General features: G+C 40.7%; 1 protein-coding gene across 1 annotated transcript in view; it reads right to left on the bottom strand.

The window, feature by feature from the left end:
• Positions 1 to 363: 363 nt before the first annotated feature.
• FOXO1 (forkhead box O1) overlaps positions 364 to 19,912 on the bottom strand; it is a 66,615-nt gene continuing 47,066 nt past the window's right edge. Inside the window, exons 2-3 of the mRNA XM_064504902.1 lie at positions 4,300 to 5,656; positions 364 to 3,945 (exon numbers count right to left, since the gene is read on the bottom strand). Coding sequence (XP_064360972.1) covers positions 4,313 to 5,656 — 1,344 coding nt within the window. The 3' untranslated portion in view covers positions 364 to 3,945; positions 4,300 to 4,312. The remainder of the gene's footprint in view (positions 3,946 to 4,299; positions 5,657 to 19,912) is intronic.

Genomic DNA, 19,912 nt, shown 5'->3' with positions numbered 1-19,912 from the left:
TGTGATAAAACACTTAGAACACAGCCCTATTCAGCTACTGTACCTGATACAGTTCCAATTCCAGAAGCAATTCCAAGAGAGAGACATTCCTTTATATCAAGACATGGAAAATTTGTTAACAACTCTGCAGTTAGTGTTTGCTTGTTAATATGGTATCATCTTGCCAGACAAGACTCGGTACCATGAGGTATTTTTGTATATAAAATTGCTAATGCCATCAGGATTGTCCAAATGGGATCGTCGTCATTAGAAAGATTATGCAGTAACGAGAGTGACTATGACAGCGTCTGAGTAGGAAGATTACTAATCACAAGTAGAATCCTGGTACAAATCTCATTCTCAATATACAAGAAAGGACACAAAACCTTTTAAACATGATTTATATACATTTATGGCTTTATACAACAAACTGTAAGGGATTGTTCTCTTGTGTCTGTAAAAGTACATCAGGCACTTTTTCTGAAAATATCCACATATGAATTTAAATTCTGCAATGTTACGAAGAGCAGTGAAGCGCTGAAGAGCTGTCACACCACTCACGAGCTGAACTAGCAGTATGTACATGCCAATCTCTCATGATATTGCTGGTTTGTGGAACACCCTCAAAAAGGAGGCCAGTTTTAATGCCAAGTAATTTTCTTTTTGTTTGCATAAACCATGCGGCATTTGACATAATGATTACCCCCCCAAAAAAGAGAGAGAGAGAAAGAGAGAGAGAGAGAGAGAATACCTTATTTAAAATCAGTCATAAATTAAGGATCCTAGCAATTTCATAATGAAAATAGGAATTTCAAATCAGTAAAAAAATAAAAAAAGTACTAACATACATCCAGTGGTTTAACAAGTGCAAATTTTATACTGTTTTATAATTGGTCCAATTTTAACTTCTCCTCTTCTTAGGGATGCTCTGTTGACTTAAGCCAATAATAAGCAATATAACTTTTGCTTATAAGTGTAGGCAAATTGTCAGTTTATCAAAGCAGAGCTTTCCAATTAATGCATCTACTACCTAAACATATATCATATAGCTATATTATGGAAACAAAACATCTTTATATTTAAAATATCTGAACAGCTCTATAATACAATAAACTTTTAATAACTACAAACCAGAGAAAAGTCAAAAACAAGGCTGCATAGGTAAGATCATCTGCACAATTCACAAACCAATCATTTACAACAATTCTGACAAACTAAGTTACTCCAGAAACTTGGTACTTTTACTGAAAAAGGATTTATTACTAGAGGTCACATAATGTTTGTTTTCAAGACAGACAATATGCCCTTCATCAGACTTCACAGTATTCCAGAATTACAATTGCAAAATATTAGAATGGCACCACAGAGAAGAAAATAAATTTGACCACATAACCCAAAACATCTGATTATCTACAACTCTTTTCCATAATAATTAAAAGGGGCTTCCTACAGACTGTGGTAATTAAAGAACTGCTACATTTATGTTACTCAGAGTTATAAATGGAAATGGAGAAAATATCGAAATACAGAAAGTTATACAGTATCAGTAAATAATAAACAGGAGGTATATTGTTAAATGTAGCATGTTCAGCTGCAAACCCATGGAGCTTAACGTTAAATACTGCTTCCTTTGCGCACAGAGGTGAATTTTTTGACTACTTTGGTGTATGCGCATCAGTGCCCATTTGCAAGCAAATTTTTGCACGTGCAGCAAAAAGAAGGATCTTCAGAAACCCATTTGTGAGCCCCCGACTTGCTCCATTGCCAGCATTTGCAATCATGCCTTGGAGACTATTAATGTGGTGGTGAAGATGCTACTAGAGGTATCTGCCCGTAAAAGCAGGCTGCTTCGCGGAGGCCACAGCACTAAGAACATTTCATCTCGCTGAACAGAAGTTCAAAGAGAGATTTCACAGTGGGAGAGATCCTATATCACAGGACAGCTTAACAGCAACTTCTGCAACTGCTGACAGCCCTAATAAGATACCTAAAAAAAGTAGGACTAGCTGTAATTAGAAGTGATTTAAGCCCAACAGGGAGCCAAACGCTAGCACATCGATAAATATATTGTAGAGTTTTAGGAAAGTCATACCAGGATCATTAAATACATGGCTTATTACTAAACTTTGCTTTCTTGGCACGTCACATTTCTTTCTCCATCATACTCCACCACTGGAGGGAAAGTAAGTTTCGATTAGAACATTCTCCAGTCGTGGGCCATTTAGACAGAACAAAAATCAGCAAAAATACTCATTTCTCTTCCTCTTCGCAACAGCCAGCCCTAGCACAAAAACTCTTCATACTGTCAGTGCATAAAAAAAAGCTTCAAAGATTTCTGTAACACAAACGATGGGCAGTAACCAACAAAAAGACAAATGAGGCCTGCATTCCACACACCAGTGAAAACCACATCATGCGATTACAAAAATACAGAAATCATTTATCCAAGACCCAAATCCTGAAAATGCTTGGGCAGTTGTCAGTGTGCCTACTCAAACAAGAGCAAAAGCTTTTCACAGAAGCAAGGCCTCTGTCATAAATTCTGTCCCCTATCCTAAAGTCCTTATGTTTGTATAACTTTGCCACTTACTTTTTCTTTTCTACTTCAAGAAAGGTGATGTTCTTGCCCTGAAATAGGGGGTCACAGAAATTTCAGCCTCCCATTAAGAAGTAGCAGTTTCACCTCCTCAAACATCCTGCATGACAACAGAAACACTGACAGACCCTAAATCTAGCACTAATTGAGACAAATGTCAATTCTCTCATTAATTTTGCTGAAATTATGAATTTTCTCCAAATGGTCCTGCTCTTGAGTGCACAAACATTATGAGACCTCCATGAAATAAATATAAATGTGAAGCATTGTACAAGCATCTAACAGTGAATACTTAACACTTTGTGGTAGTCAGAGTTAAAATGATAATAGAAGCAGATGACATTTCTAAAAATGCATATATAAAACTGATTAAATATTTCCTAAACATAAAGTTGTCTATATTTATACATCACACAACAAAAAAGGGACAGAAATGTTTTGTATTCAAGATACTTATTAAGCTTTTCCTTTATTAGCACTCCCAAGTGCTAGGGAAATTTATAAAAACATGTACTTAATCCAGTTAAAATACTGTACAAAATGAAGAGGTTATGAATGCTGCCAGATCTCAGATTCTGTAATTTTTAAGTTGCCTATGTAACAAAAGTAGACTTTAATTATAAGAAAAATAGCTTGGAAACTATTCCAAAAATTATCTTAAGTCCAACAATAAAGTCATTAGGTTGACAATGAAATCCAGATATATTCTTGCATAAATTTACAGGAATACAGGTAACTTATCAAATGGCATTTAACCTGTTGCTTGTTTTGAATAGTCAGTGAGTTTAGTAGGATCATATTTAACAGGCTATTCTGTTCCCATATGAAATGTGTGGCAATTTTGAGTAAAATAAAGCAGTTTGTACTGCTGCAAAGCAAGTCCACAGTTATCTCAATTCATCAGAACACAGGTAACATCAATGAAGGTTAAACTTACTTAGGGCATGAGATCATCACAGTATTCTTATAAAAGTTTATAAACTTTTCTTGGACCAAAACCAATAGTCTTAAAAAACAATTCTTCTACAGATCATACTGTACAAAACCGAAAGCACAACATGATGTAAGAGTCTTTGCTGTGATTATATGGTGTAGTGAATTTGGCACTTCAGAGTAATGAAATTTCCAGTGGCACAGTTCTTATCTACAGCAGCACATAACCTGCAAACCTTGGGCAAACATCCTGTACAGGAAAATGCTCTCTCTGCTGCCAACTCTGACGAAAGGAAGAAAAAAGAAAAAAAGACCCCAAAAAAAGCTAGTGCATGTGCACAGCTTTGTCAAGAAAATTAAAAAGGAAGGTGAACGACATCTTTGTACTGCTTTCTCAGTTCCTGCTGTCAGACAAGTCTGGAGAACTTAACTGTAGCCTAGGAAAATAAAAATAAAAATATAATTAAATCAACATTCACACCAAAGGAGGGTGCCAATTAAAATATGTTCGAACTATCTTTAAGACAACTTAGAGGAGAAACATCTATTTAATAAATGTTAGTTACCAGCAACATTTTATTTAAGATAGCAATGGCAAAACATAAGCGCTCCACATAAAATAACAAAAGTTGGTGCAGGGCAATCCTAATGCAAACCTGATTTACAAACTAATAGGTTTGGACAGGAGGGACTTCACAGGCCAACGTGGGAAGCCACCCAGATTTTAAGCATTTGACATCTTTTTTCCCTTTAAGCTGTTTTTCAGATTTATCATAAAAAGCACAGCTTACCTCCTACTACATCCTAGCCTGACACCCAACTGTGTGTGGTTGTCTTTACGCTGTGCTGAAAACTTTGGTTAGGCAATACACTGTCAAAGTTAAAATCTAACGTTTCTCCATCCATAAGGTCATTACGAATAATCGACTCCATGTCACAGTCCAACCGCTCAATTAACATGTCGTCTAAGTCACTGGGAAGCTTTTCCTGGTGGAGAGAAACGATTCCCACCCTTCCATAGCCGTTGCAACTGTTAACAGGGGCATACGGGTTCATAGCATTCATCTGCATCGGGTGACTCATAGGCACTTGTAACGAAGTCTTCACCGTCGACAAGCGATTTAGACCTGAAGTATGTGACATGGTGTTCACTGTGTGTGACAAGGCACGACCATTAACTGCAGGTGTTGGCTGGTTATGTCCTTGGTGAGGGCGGGCGTTAGGGTTCATCATTTTGTTGTGGGGTGGTTGACTGCCATACGTTGGCATCACCGAGTTAGTGACCATCAGCACACTTTGGCCCAGTGCCCTGCCACCAGACTGGGAAACACCAGTGTCTACTGATGCCAAGATATCGTTGTGCGGAGGAGAATCAGAAGTCAGTAATTCCTTCAGAAGTCCTGCAGGACAGTTGTATTGGCTCATCGCGCCATAGCTTGATTTACTGTCTTGAAGAGTCTGCATAGGAATTTGGGACAAAGAGTTCATGCTAGCTTGAGCATAAGTAAATTTCCTGTAGTCTGGATTTGGTGAACCTATACTTGTGGTCGAGGATGCGAACGAGTAACCTGGCGTTTGCTGCATCAGGGTAGCAGATGAAGACTGGGTTGACACAGTCATTGATGTATTAGGTGACAAGAGATTAAGGTTATCCAAAAGATTTTCCATGTTCTCAGAATTACTCATCTCTGAAAGGCTGGGTAGAGTAGAAGTCATTTTGGTGGCCGATGACGGGTATACCATGGAGTGCACATCCCCATCTCCGAGATCATCTTGCTCTGGCAAAATAGGGGAAAGTCTTCCACTAATTGTACTAGCATTAGAGCTAGTTCTAGGTCGAAATGTACTCCAGTTATCGAAGTCATCATTACTGTGAGAGCTGGGGCTCGCCGGCCACTTTGAGAACTGTGATCCGGGGCTGTCACCATTTCCCTCTTGACCAGACTGAAGGGATGCCTTTTTCTTGGCAGCTCTGCCTCTGCTTTTTGCAAATTTGCTGTTGTTATCCATGGACGCTGCTCGTCTCCTGGGAGATTTGCCACTCTTTCCACCCTCGGGGTTGAGCATCCACCAAGAACTCTTCCCTGTCCCCTCATTCTGCACTCTGATGAACTTGCTGTGCAGAGACAGGTTGTGACGGATTGAATTCTGAAAAAAAAATAAGGTGTAAGAGCACAGGTTTTACTTCTGCTGACTTTCAAAGATCAACCTATTCTGATGCTACACGTGTAAGAGACTTCAGGAAAAAAATAACTTCATAACTGAATCCTTACATACATCTTAGTTTCCAAACACCGTACCCCTAACTGTGATCCCCAGTAACACTATACTCCTAACTGCAATCCCCAGTATCAATCTACCCATATAAAATGAGTTACTTAACATGCTCAAGATTACATAAGTTTCAGGAAAGCCTTTCACTTCAAGTCTCCTTATAAAAAACCTTCTGTAATGGACAGGCCTTCCACAGAGTCTGCTAAAACCCTTGCTTACATGATTTTAACTCTTTCAAATGGAGAGAAGAGAAGTTGCTTCTCTTCTGGGCATGTTGATAATGGTCTGTCTTTGCAAACATACCCTCATTTCATTTGAAAATGTAAGGGTAAGCATGAAATAGGAAAACATGCCAGTCTGCAAATACATTTATCAACTCAGCACTTGGAACTGGCTGAAATGAGTGTGCAGAGTTGCCACATAATTTGTCTGTCATGTGGCCTGATCAGATCTGACATCTTGAAAAGTTAAATAAAATGTTGGAAGAGTCGTCCTGAAATACACATACCTCATACAGGAGACAATATATATCAGACAGGCAAGTCGCGCTGAAGATACGGTTATCAGCTTCACTCTAATGAGTTCAAACTGATTGCACTTAGACAAAACAAAGTTCAGGAATGCTAGATCCTGTTTTATAGATCTTCTAATGGGATCTCATCACGTACATCCCTAAATCCTGCCAGCAGGTCAGCCTATGAGCATTGCCATTGAACCTCAGTGAGGTTCCTATTAATTGTGTTATATGAGAATACACATACAGAAAATCATCTGAGGATTAAGTTCAAAGTTGTATATATAAGCATAACAAATTGCCTAAGAAATCATGAGGGAGAAGGAAATGCAAACAACACAGACAAAATTGCATTAAAATTCGATCTTTCTTCTTCAAAATTAGTATTTCAATATGCAAAATTGGCTCTTTAATAACTGAGGGCACAAGATAAAGATATCTTGTCCTAAGACTGACTGGAGCTACCAAAGCTTTTTATTATGCCCTGAGCCACAAGTAATGCTACATGTTTTGTTCTTAAATAATAAGAAAAACCCAAACCTCGAAACCAAAAATTAAAAATCTAAGCCCAAGGGTTGCCAGGTTAACAAGAGACTATCCTTTGCAATACCAAGCTGCAGATAAACATTTTTTTTTGTCATGTAATTTCTTGCAGAACACAGGTAAAGAACATAGAATCTACAGAAAAGTTGTCCTAAATTCTGAAATAACAGCTAACAAGAGGCCAGAAGTTTGAAGAGTGTTGAAATAGCCTACTACTGATATTGGTAGGTGGGCAAGACAGTAGCATAACCTACAACGTTTGTGCTAGGACTACAATTTGTGAAGAACAGTAGAAGGGAACCACAAAACACCACATGAAATTCGAGATATCAACATGGGAATAGCTCAATTCCATTCATAATCATTTTTAGCAGGTTCTCAAGAAAAATCTAGGGGAGCAGAAATGGAAAGACAGATTCTGGAGGACAGCAGAAATGTCCACCATGACCAGCAAGCCTTGCCAATCACCTCAAAAGCCAAACTGGCTACCAGACCAACATAATCATACTGCCTTTTCTTCCTGTCTGCTTTCCTACCGTTTTCCTCCCATCTATTTTCTCTAAGCTTTTATTCTGATCCCAAGACCCACTACATCACCCAGCAGCAAAACAAGAGGATGAACAAACTCATCAAGATCTGCCTGCCTTGTGACTCAAACCAGTGAAAGAGGGGAACCAGCTCTGGTCTCTGGCTAGTTTTGATGTATTTCCCAACCCAAAGTACCACCTGTAACAGCAACATCTCCAGAAATGCGTCTTCTTCCACCTTCCCTACTCTGTCTGTGCATTTGTGTACCTCTGCTTTCTCAAACACGTGAAAAACAAGCATGACTCAGAATCAAAGTCCATGTGCAACACTAGACTACTAAGAATAGTAATTTGACAAAACAGACGTTTCCCCATAACATGAGGTTTTATTCAAAATTTCAGCTAATTTTAAAAAACTAATTTTGAATGCTCTGCTGCATGTAATTTTTTCATCTTGTGTATCATAATCAGTACTGATTTCCAGCGTGTGTGACAGTATGCCAAGGGTTTTGTCCCCAAAAATCCTAAACATTTTTTTTCCAGAAGGTCATCTTGCCTCATTCCCTGTATATCCAGCTGACAGAAAAAAAGGAACAACAAGAAGGAGTCATGTCAGGTGAAAGCAGTTATCTCAGATGGCCTGACTGAAACTAGAGACCGTGGGTTCAAATTCCCTGGAAGGGTCACGCCAAGCCAGGGACAGTGGAAGGCCAGCTGGCCAAAGTGGGCTTGGCCATCTGCAAAGGTCAACAGAAACTGTCACATTGAGGCCTAAGAAGAAACCTCCAGTAGATGAAGGCAGGAAGAAGATGCTACAGGACTGTAAAACATTATAGGCAGCAATGCCCTGGGAAGCCTACCTTGTTCCCCAGGCGTGCAGCCTCACCCCCAAAAAGGGGCGCAAAATGCTCTTTGACAGCAAAAGGCAGCAGAATGCAGCCTTATGTCAACTCAGGCTATTTTCAGCACAGCAAGCAGTCCAAACGTGCTCCTGACTTTTGAAGCCTTTCCAATCTCATCTCCCCCCTCCAAAGAATTTTTTTAACACATTATCCCAGTTAAATAAATATCAGCAATAATTTGAACATCTCCTTATTCAATTTTGAAAGGAAGCCAATTTTTCTAATGTTAAATAATTAATGCAGGATTATATCTCTCCATTGCAGGTAACTATGCAATCAAAATCTCATCCTCTATCTAGCTGTAGGACACTATTTTCATGAGGTCCAGTCCTGCAAGATACCACTATCTGGGACTTCCCTCTCTTAGGGGAAGTTTATGGATCCTTGGCCACGTGCATGGCTCAGATCCAACGTCTGCCCTCCATCACCCCTGATCCTTTAGCTACTGTCTGAGGAGGACTGAAGAGACCTCTCCTGGCAGTGAAGATGCTGCTGTCTGGCTGACCATCCAGCCTTTTCAATAGGCCGAGCTCGCTGCTTTGACACACCGTTGGCTAGTGACGCTGCAGTGTCAGGAGCGCAAGTCCAAAAGTCTATCTTTGGACTTCCATGTGGCAACGGAGAGCGGCAGGGATTTCAAAGGGCCGGGACGCCTCGGAAAGGCAGCCCTTTGTTTTCACTTTAGGGACACAGCTGAAAGCAAGGCTGACACAATTCCAGATTTAGATATGTCGCAAGAAAGTTGTTCTGCATGACTGTTGATTAGAAAACCTCCTGCGCCAGTTCATTTTTTATTGTATTTTGTAAACATACCCTGTTGGCTCAGACTTACTGTTTACTATGAAAATAAGCATCTCAAACACACAAAACATTAGATGTAGAAAATAGCGTGCTAATATGCAATTCCTTTTTCTCTGCAAAAGGAGTGTTAAATATTTAAGAAATTACTGCTATTCCTTAGTCATCAAAAATATTATAATCTGGTATTATTGTACTGAGGACATCTGAGGTCGCTCTTTGAGTAACAGAGCTGTCTCCTAACTCTGCCAACAATGAAAAAAAAAATTTTTTTCCTAACAGGAAAAGGTTTGTGGTCCAGAGCTTGTTACATAAATTCCTGTTTTTCACGCAGCCAGCAGGACATTAAAGAAGCTATGATTTACTAACTTGGAAAAAGTGTTGAAGAGGTAAATCTTGTGAAAATATGCACCGCTGTTAATGATGTTGTGTCTACAAATCTTTGCCAGACGCAAACATGACCTGATAAAAAAGCAGAGTTTCAGCAGCGGGACTTGGCAGCCAGATGAGCAGTGCGGCTGTCAGCGGCCCGAGCGCTCCTGGGGAGTACCAGCCGCCACTGCTGGGGCCCCGCCGGCCAGCGAAGCCCCGCAAACCACCGTTCTCAACAGGACTTTGGAGCAAAACCTCCAAAACTTGGGGCGGATGACGTGAAAAAGCGGTGGGCTGCGTTGGAGCCCGGCGTCTGTGCCCGTGCGGACTGTGCCAGATCACTTCCACGGCGCCTGGGCTGGAATTGCACCAAAGCCTCCTTACGACTCCAGCAGGACTGCTGCCACCTGGGGGGTGTTTCCTGGGATCGAGTTCATATATTTGACGTAAAGTTCGGAAAGCCTCTGCTCCTATTTGGCCTTCGAAAGGAGTGCCATACTTCAGCCTAACAACCAGGAACTGTGAATATGCTTATCGTTCCTTGCTGATTTAAGAGCCAAAATATACAAAATATACAAAAATACAGGAATTGCTAAACACAGCGTGATGAGCAAATACCAGCTAATGAAACTAATGAAGCCAACAAAATGATTCATTTGAAGCTCTGCATTCATATCATTCAGCTGAGCTTCCAACTTTTCCTAAAGCCGAACCAGACTACTGCAAAAACACCCAGCTTGGAACTTCTCTTCTAAACAACAAAATTAACTCAAACTGCTTTGCATTTTAAAGCATTTAAAGAAGTAAATTTCTCAGCCATTTATTCCCGGGATGCAAGTAGCTTAGCTGATATCTAACACTGTATTTAAACCCAAGAGATCATTCATATTAAAACAAGCAACTTGACTGCTGAAAAAAATCATACCCCTCTTAACATTAAAATAGACATATGTAATTATTTTTCAGTAAACTGTTTGCCATGCCATTTTATTTCAAGAGAAACACATGAAAATACACTTGTTTTATGAAACTTGACAACATTGTAGTCCTGTGCCTCATTAAGAGAGGCTACACAGTTAAGTTGGTCATCTTTCTTCTACACAAATAACTGGAGTATGCACAGGACAGGGAAGCAGAGAACCGCTGCTTAACCTCACTGCAGAGTTCTCCAAGTAGGAGGCAGATTGTGGGTCTGCAAGACCCAAGTCTTATGAAAGCACCTAAGATTGCCCGTGGCTTCTGCCCCCTGACACACAGGCACTGACAACAAGGCAGCTGCGAGCCTCCTTCACTGCTCTTTCAACCACAGTGCTGCAATACCCACCAGAAAGGGAGAGCAAGGAATGGACTCAACCCTCTACAAAAGCCAGCTCGTAACAGAGATCTGCTACCAAGCTGCAAATGCTGATGGTATCGCAATGAAGCATGCCATGACATCTAAGAGACATTTGCTAGTAACTAGTAACAAGGGCAGAACGAGTTGGCCTCTGGAGGCGGAGGCAGCCATAAAGAAGTGGGAGCCCATAAGGTAAGAGCGATATTTCTTCCATAGTACACAGGCCAAAACCAGTGTAATGACTGCCCACCAGTTTTTCATTCAGCAGGTATCTCAGAAGTCCACTGCTTCCTACACCTAATCCAAGGGGACAGTCATACGCATGTCGCTAGCCAGCTGGCACTATTATCAGCTGAAATGCCTGCAAATACCCAGTGGGGCACATTATCTGCCTGTAGCTCTCATACCTCTCCAGACAAAATATGAGATAGATTTGGAAGCTCGAGAGAAGCTTTCAGGGAGTATGGCAGTCGAGATTGCTTTGGCCATAACCTGTATTACCTTACACGCCTGGGAAGAAATTCAGGCCCAGGGACTGCTGAGAGAGAAGATCAGACACTAATCAACTAGCAATATACCAGCACTGTTGAAAGTTGTCTGCTGCAGTCACTAGGGGCTGGCACACTAGTCAGCTGTGTTAGTCTTCCACATTACTGACAGCTTACAGGAGGATGCCGAACCAGCCGAATCACTTTGTGGAGAGAGCACCAAAGCAAAAGCTCGAGAGCAGAGATGGGAAGACCCAAGGATTCCTTATGTTGTTACAGAGAACACCAGACCTGTCTCGCAAGGTATGTGTAATGGGACTCCACAACAGTTCCAGATGTTCAAATCCGCGTCAGTGACAAGCACCGCTCTAAGGGAAAGTCATAAAAAATCTCCTAGAAAAGTATGGTAAGGACTTTCAGGAAGTACACCACCACACTTCTTCAGGAGGCTTTGAGCAGTATCAACCAGACAGCAGCAGGGGCTAAGTCTAGCAAGTGGCATCATGCATCATCTGTCCAAAGTTAAGCTAGACCATGCCTAGTAAAACAGGTAAGACTGCTCTGAATAGTGATGCTGTCTGCACTTGCTCTACTGTGCTTTCCAGCCATCCTGCCAAGTTTGCAGGAACAGGGTGAGGAGGTTAAGGAGAAAAAACATTGATAACCCCAGACGTGCCAGGATTTCTTTCAGTACAATAGTCTGTTGTGATAAGGCAATCCTGTTTGTCTGGTCTAATGGCTATGAGATACGAGAAGTTCAGATGTACATACTGCAATGGAGTGCAGGGTTGCCTCTGAGTTGCTGCTCTATGCCCAAAAATGTTTGGTCAACAGATAGCACACGTGTTTATAAAACAGTCTTAACTGTACTTCTCTATCAGGAGTATTCCTGACACTGCAGTGTTCACCAACACGACCACACATCTGGCTGCAGTGTCAGAGGCTTCAACTGCTAATGAAATAGCTGTCTTTGCACCCAACTGCAGCACTCTTTGATTACAACCCAGAAACCTTCCCTGTTGTCAGATAAGGGCATGGACAGAAAGTATGTCACTTAGACTCAGGTCAAAGAGTCATAGAAGAGGCTGGCAATTTGCCACCTGCAGCTGCATGAAGGTGGAAGGGCAGGATTTCCTCCCAAAGAGGTCATGCTTTTTTGGGTCCTTTGTTCTGACGAGGGTGCTTTTGTTTGACTTCATTTTTGTCCTGTGCTGTTACATGGTCAAGAAGTGTCAGCTGTGAAAAGTGCAGAAACACTTAAAGCCTACTATAGGGACCTTATACTGTTCCTCTGTGCTTTTCACTATGGGTGGTCCCATACCTACCGTCTGTCCCAGAACACCAGTCATGAAACATTATGCATCTTCCAAACATGTAGAGACCTTCATAGACCACTTCCTTTGATGAGATTTCAGTAATGCAACCCTTGTGCCCTGTTTGAGTGTATAAGAATGAGACAGACTATAAGCTATCATCTACTATATAGTCACTATACATGCCTCTCCTGGACAGAGGAAATCTCTTGTGTCCATATTTCAGTGGCGTTAATCAAAGTCCTGCTCTTTCTGCAATTAAGTATGCAGATTTATGATCTAATGCATTTGCTCTTCACATCTGTAGAAGACAGAACACTTTGGACACCAAAGGGGTTGCCCCTTCTCCCAGTTCAATCCTGCTGCCACACGTGGCATGAGCAACGGGAGGAGATTTCACAACCCCCATAGCTTTCTCCTCTGGAATATAGTATGTAGTATCAGAAAACACATGCACGGCTCCAGCAGACACTGCTGTTTAAGGGACTTGGCTATGCATACCTACATGTCAGAACCAGAAACTCTACTGACATGTTTTCGCATAATTCCCAATGGCTATCCTCAGATATGTTATTAGTCTCCTTTAAATTATAGGCAGATTCCTTTGAAGCACTTTTCCATAATGGCAATTCGGACATTTCCGATGGGATGATAACACCTGCACACTTACCCTACACAGGGATTTAGAAAGTATGAGTGTAAAAACATGAACAATGTAAAGCATAAAATGGAAAGCATTCAGGGCAAGCACACACATCTGGAGACCATTCCAGATGTCACAATCCCAACCAAAACTTCTTATGACCACCCTTATGTATTATGTACTTCCTAGAGAAGGCAGAGCCACAAACAGGCTAAAGATCATCTATATCAGTGCCAACACTCTGTTTTATAACTACATTTATTTTTATAACCACAGTACAGACACAGTACAATATCAACACAGAATATACCAAATACATAAACATTTGTTAGCATTTCAAAGCCGAGGAAAATAAGTGACACTGATTAGGAAAAACAACAGACGAAGATGCATAAGAAAATTGTGGGATTTTTTAAGAGAGGTTCATCCAATGGAACTTCCTCCCTCCCCAGTAATATCATTTGGGAAGCCAAGACAGCCAACAGGCTTGTCGAAAAGCAATTCATTTTCAGGGGTGAAAGGAAGGCAGCAAAAAGGAAAAGGCAACACAGTAATATGAGAACATATTATATGAGAATATGAGAAAAGCAAATAGCAATCAGTATAAAACAAAAGTTGAAGTGTAGAAAATAAGGAAAGATACAAATACCAGATGAAAAAATCCACAGCTGGTAGGGCTAACTTCATATTCAGTGGTCCAGACAAATCCTAGCATTGCCATTACAAAACTGAAGCTATAAGGCTGCTATTACAGCAGACAAAAAAAGATGAGTGTTCAACAAACACATGGATTCGGTATTTGCAGAAAAACAGACCAGTCTGTTTTCCACAAATATGGAACCTGTATGTATGTGTGCATATATATATGTATGTATGTATGTATATGTATATATAGATATCATCCTATAGTAAGTATATCATCATATGATGTATGATACACATACGATGAAGAGGAGGCATTTCCCAGGTTCATCAGTGACACAGGAGGACAACAAACAATATCACTAAAGAGGAACACGCCAAATGGGGCATGCCCTGATAACTGGAGCCTCCTCGCTTTAAGCATCCTCAGATCTCTGGCCTTCAGAATCTGCCTGTGCTACAGTTAAGTCATTCATGCAAGAGAGCAAAGCAGGATGATCTACGCATAGCCTGGGTGGCCTGACATCAATCCCAGGTGATATAACAGAAAAGCTGATAAAAGAGTCAGTTAATAAACCATTGGAGGTCAGCAATATAATTAATGCCTTTCAAAACAGTCATATGAAATATAGGTCATCAAATGTACAAAAAATATTTTTTGAAGAGATTATTAGTTTGCTCGAGAAACATAACTCTAACATCTACAGATACGCTGATGTCACACTGACTGACTTTACAACCAAGATTAGCGCTGGACAATACCACTAATGTGCGCAGATCACAGGGGCTAAAGACAATTAGAACTTTCCGCAGTGAAATAAGCAGTGGGGAAGGCTGCAGAGGTTCGTTAGGGACAAGCAGCTCTGCTACTCACAGTTATTCACCGCAAGCTTTAATGCAGCAACCAAAAACGCAGCAATATAGGAGAAAGCAAGCACCACGGCAGCGGTAACTGAATCAAAGCTGTTACCGAATGCAGAGCACGAAGGGGTCATTGTAAGGTAAATATCAATCACAATTGTAAGCAAAGTTTATTAAAACAAATAAAAATTTGGACTAATAAAGTAGCAGTTCATCCATACAGTGCCAGAATGACTAATAGTTTAAAGTTTTATTCTGTGTGTATATCAAAGACAGACTAAGGGGTGTTTATTTTTTTTCAGCCAGTGGGAATAATTATGATCAGTAGGACAAAAAATGTTAATCACTCATTTCCTGTTTAACAGACAGCCTGTTTCACCTCTGCCACTCTCCACGGTTACACCCAATTCATCACAAAGACTACAGTACTGTTTATAGAGAGCTTTCCCCTTTCTTCATTTTAAATCTAAGCTGCCTTTTATTGACATTTGTTAGCTCTAATGAAGAGGTAGAAACTGTCTACGTGATAAATATATCAATACTAATTAGACTAGCAGACAATCACAAAAGCAGCACTAGAAACACGTTCTCACCAATAAAAAGCAGTAAGGTGAGAAACAAGCCAACGTCTCAGTGTAAACCATTGAGGTGAAAAACACTGAAGTCTGAAAATAAGGCTCAATTTGCATGAGCCTTTGGGGGCATTTGGAGAACTTCCAGGGAAAAAAGCAAAAGGAATAAGATTAACTTATCCCATTAAAGCTTTAGGAGTAAACAGCTGGAAAGATGCAAGTCTCTGCCTGAGGAGTCACATAAACTTTACATGTTAAAAGCCCTGGATAACAACCAAAGCAGTCATTTGCTGCTTTCCTATGTAACAGCACATGCAGACCTGACCCTAAACTTCGGGGTTCAACTGGATGCTTTACTAGGGAGCCATGCATCTTTTCTTGTTCTTCATCGATCAAGACATATAAAGACCATTTGCTTTCAAAAAAAAAAAATCAATGATAACCTGGAGGGTTAGGATGACTGTCATGAATTGATGGATTTGCACACGACGTGTTACCCATCACAGTGGAAAATTCATATAAAAATTGAAGCTGGCAAAGCACAATGGCGTTGACCACATGGACCAAGTCCATGACCCTTCCCTGGTGGCTGTGGCTGCCCACGGGCTGGCCGTGGCCGCAGAGGCTCGAGGATGTGCTTCGTCCGCAGCAACTCCCATGGCCTGAGCAGAGCCCTTTCCCTCTCGCAGCCGCAGGAAGGAACGGCTGCCGGTTTCCCCACCGGGGCCGGAGCCCAGCGCACCTGCAGCCCCGCAGAGGCCACCCACGATGCCCATGACGCACCAGCTCCGCAGGCAAGCGCAGCACCCAGAGCCCGGTTTGTCTGCATGAAAGCCTTCGAGCCCATACATATCGGGAAAGCAACCTACCAAGGGGGATGTACTGTGCAAAAAATGTGTAAAGTTGTTTACTGAGACTCCATGGAGCTAAAAAAAATATCAAACACGTCTCCTTATTATGCTGGTCTCGGTATAGCAGAGGGAGCGTTTTCTTTTCCTTCAGCGAGCAAGCGAAGGAGTCAGATTCTCCGGACATGGGTGTCACTAAATACCAGCTTTTCAGAAACAAAGAGTCAACGAAAGAAGAAAGCTTCCTTTGCAGCAGGGTTAGCTGTGCCCCACAGGAAATCCCTGGCTGAAGGAAACGGCAATTCTTGTAAAAAGAAGGGCAAAACCTTCGTTTACAGACTGAACTAGCTCTTTCGCTACATCTTTTCACGACACGTTTGATCTTTATTTTCAATACATAAAGTGCAAATTTAAGAAATTTAAAGATACTCTCCAAAACTAAAAAAAGGGAAAAAAAAGAAAAGAGTTGAGTGGGGGGTTTTTGTCATTAGTTGGTCTTTACAGATTCTTTACTGCATCTAGCAGTAAAGATGCTGAAGGTTTCATATGTGCAAGGGGACAGTGTCAATTTAAAAAAAAAAATCCCTCTGGATTTCAGCTAATGTTGTAAATATCAGATGTTGCTGTAGCAACCAATAGAAAGAGAGACGACAATAGGGATATTTCTCCTTCGGTATCTTTTGTATATGAGTACAGTCCAGCGTATGAAGTCACCATTTTTACTATTTTTTTCCTCATCAGTTCTCCCCGTATATGCATATCATATAAAAAGAAAAGAAATACCATTTTCTGTTAACAAAAAATTAGCAGAAAGACAGATTTAGTAAGCTTTTACTTTTTAAACAGGGTTAGCTTTCACTTTTCTTTAAACTACTGCATGATGTGCAAACACATAGCTACAGAATATTGCCTTATGCAATCAACATTCATTCATTTTCCTATATTCTACTTTTTCACACTTGTTTTTTTTTCCAAAATTACAAGAAGCAAGTACCAATTTCCAGTTACACCTTTCTGTGCATCTTAAAAATACAGCACATACACTATGTATTATGTTTCTACAGAGCTCCTCTGAACAAAGTTTATCTTGGTCTGTTATCCCTCCACCACCATTACAGAAACATGTCAGACCACCAGCACTCACTTCTGGAGACCTCTTTCCAATTAAAGGTTGCTTTCATGGCCTAGTAGATTTTATACAGCATAATTTATTACTACAATGCTTGCAAAAAGCCCTCATCCAGATTTCATTATAGCCTTGAGCCTGCAAGTATCCTATGTGTACACTGCCCCTCTCCACCAGCTAACCAGTTGGAGGCATCTCTCCCTCAAATACGGTGTGGTCTGTACTGCTTTTAGTTTAGTTTTCCTCAAATGGGTCTCAGATCTTGGAGAACTGATGACAAATGGTTGTAAAGTTAATGCTAGTGTCTTGAACACTGCTTTCCATGACGTTCTTCAGACTGAAGTTTCAAGAAACAGTGGCATTCATTGCTGCTTTTATGACATCTGTTCAGCATTATAAAGCTATGATCACCAAATCTTGCAAAATGTGTATCACCAACTCCAATTTATCCAAGTTTCAACAGACTATGGGAGGTAGAATACTATTTCTTGGAACAAGCTGTGCACACAGAGAAGGGAAATCTAAAGGATAACTTCTTCCCGCACATTAGTTTTGGAAGCAATCCTATTCCTTCACCGTTGTAGGTTCTGCTCCGTACTTAACAGACCCTTATTAAATCAAAGGACTATTTACAATTTACATACTGGCAAGTCCACATTCCCATAGAATGTCATCTGGCAGCAGTGACTTAAACTATCGGCTCTGTATTTACTTGCTTTCCTCCCTCCCAAACAAGGGAGTTTTCCTTCCCAAAAGAAAAGGGAAAAGCATGTTTTTAATGCCAGGAATTAAATTAATAGAGTAAGTGCAAGAGTTTTGATGCATGAGCATTCATCATAATACACAAATATAAATATTTTTTTAAAAAATGAAAATAATTACCATGAGGAAAATAAAAAGGAAAATAAGCTGCAATGCTGTGGCTTGTGACTTTTACATATGCACCTGTTAGTATGTGTCCTGTGTGGTTCTGCACCTCCCTAAAAGTATGATGACTCCCCAGAGTGAGATGCTGTCATGCAAAAATAAGCTTTGTTAGGCATTTTTCTGCTGCTGTTCTTGTTTTTTCTCCCACTAACCAGGTCTTATCTGTCTTCCCCCCTCATCCTATTACTGTCCATCTGATATCTCCAACTAGACTGGCCTAAGCAGAGGTTGCTCAGAGCAGACCTCGTTCTTCCATCGACTTGGAGGGCACCTGGCATGAGGCAGCTCTGGGCGTACTGGTGACAACAGGATGGGTGCCGGGGAGTACACCGCCATCACCATCACCTCGAGCACTGTCAGGAGGAAAAACCTGATTTTTCAGATGGGATTCAAAGAAAGACTGCGAGCATAAAGCGGTTTCAGCAAACACCTTTTGGTGTTCTCTACAGACCACAGGCCTTCTCTGTATTTTTTAAAGGGGACTACAGAATTGCCCCTGTATCCAAGTGACTGTAGGAAATCAGTCATGGGCTTGAACCAAGGAGGTCAGACATGCAAAGCTATGCTAAAGCATCAGAGGAGAGAAGAAAATGCTGTTTCTGAAAAGCCTCCCATCCTGCTTCTCCAACCCCAAAAGCTCAAAAAGCTCCTCTCAGCTTTCCAACTAGGCTCCCTCCTCCTGCAGGTCACGGGCGTCACTGGGTGTAGACTTCACCATCCTTCCTCCTGTCCCCGCTCCAGGAGAAACCCCTGCGTAACAGCTCCATTCGCAGCGCAGAAGATGCACAAGCTCTTCTCTGAGAGCGTTCACACCCGTTAAAAAAAAAAAAGAGAGAGAGATGGACAGGACACAAACTTACATCAGATTAAAAATAGCAGGAATGTCAGCAGTAGGAGCTGTCATTTGCAATAGCTATCATGACACAGGAAGTTATTTATTCTGCGGATCACATAAGGGCCTCTTTAAAAACAAGGATGAAACAGAAAAAAAGCAAGCATGTTTACTGAGGCTTGTTTCCAATATTATTTATCTAGCTAAGTTTGTTTATAAAGTTTTATAATAATTTGTCATTGATCTATCTCTGGGTTTATATCCATGGATTCGTTCAACTGCTGGCAAACTCTAGGAGACATTGAGCCCTCACCACTCTCAATTTTATTTTTAGGCTATTTTCAGTTTTGAAGATATAAAGGAATGTTTCCACATTTTTGTTTTGTTTTTAAAAGAAATTAAAGTCTTCCCCCTTAAAAGTCAGGTGTTTTCAAGTATTTTGTTTGTTGATCATTCATACTGTCATAAATTACTCACAGTATTTGGCAGGCCATACTTTCTTTCTGTTAAAATGTTTGTTTTTACTTTTGCAGTTATTGTTTAGACCCTGATCATAGCATGCTTCAGGTTGTTTTGAACAGCAAAGAGGAAATAAGCAATATTTTAACTTATATCGCCCTGTAACAACACTAAGTGCCTACACAGCAATATGCTGCCTTTCAGTATTTTCAGCTTTCTTCCTGTCCATTGCTGGCTTACAACAGCAAGAAGATAAATCACAATTTTACACAGCTTTGCAATACGTAAACATGGCTGTGATGTGGCGAGCAAGCACGAGCAGAACAAAACACAAGCAAAAAGAAGCAAGGAACAGGACAGATAACGAGCAGAATATAAAGCATTTGCTGAGAATTGATTTAAAAATTATAGAAAACCCAACAAAGCT

Source organism: Dromaius novaehollandiae, chromosome 1, assembly GCF_036370855.1.
Source record: "Dromaius novaehollandiae isolate bDroNov1 chromosome 1, bDroNov1.hap1, whole genome shotgun sequence".
In the NCBI taxonomy this organism is placed as follows: domain Eukaryota; kingdom Metazoa; phylum Chordata; class Aves; order Casuariiformes; family Dromaiidae; genus Dromaius; species Dromaius novaehollandiae.
This window is presented reverse-complemented; position numbering and strand designations above follow the sequence as displayed.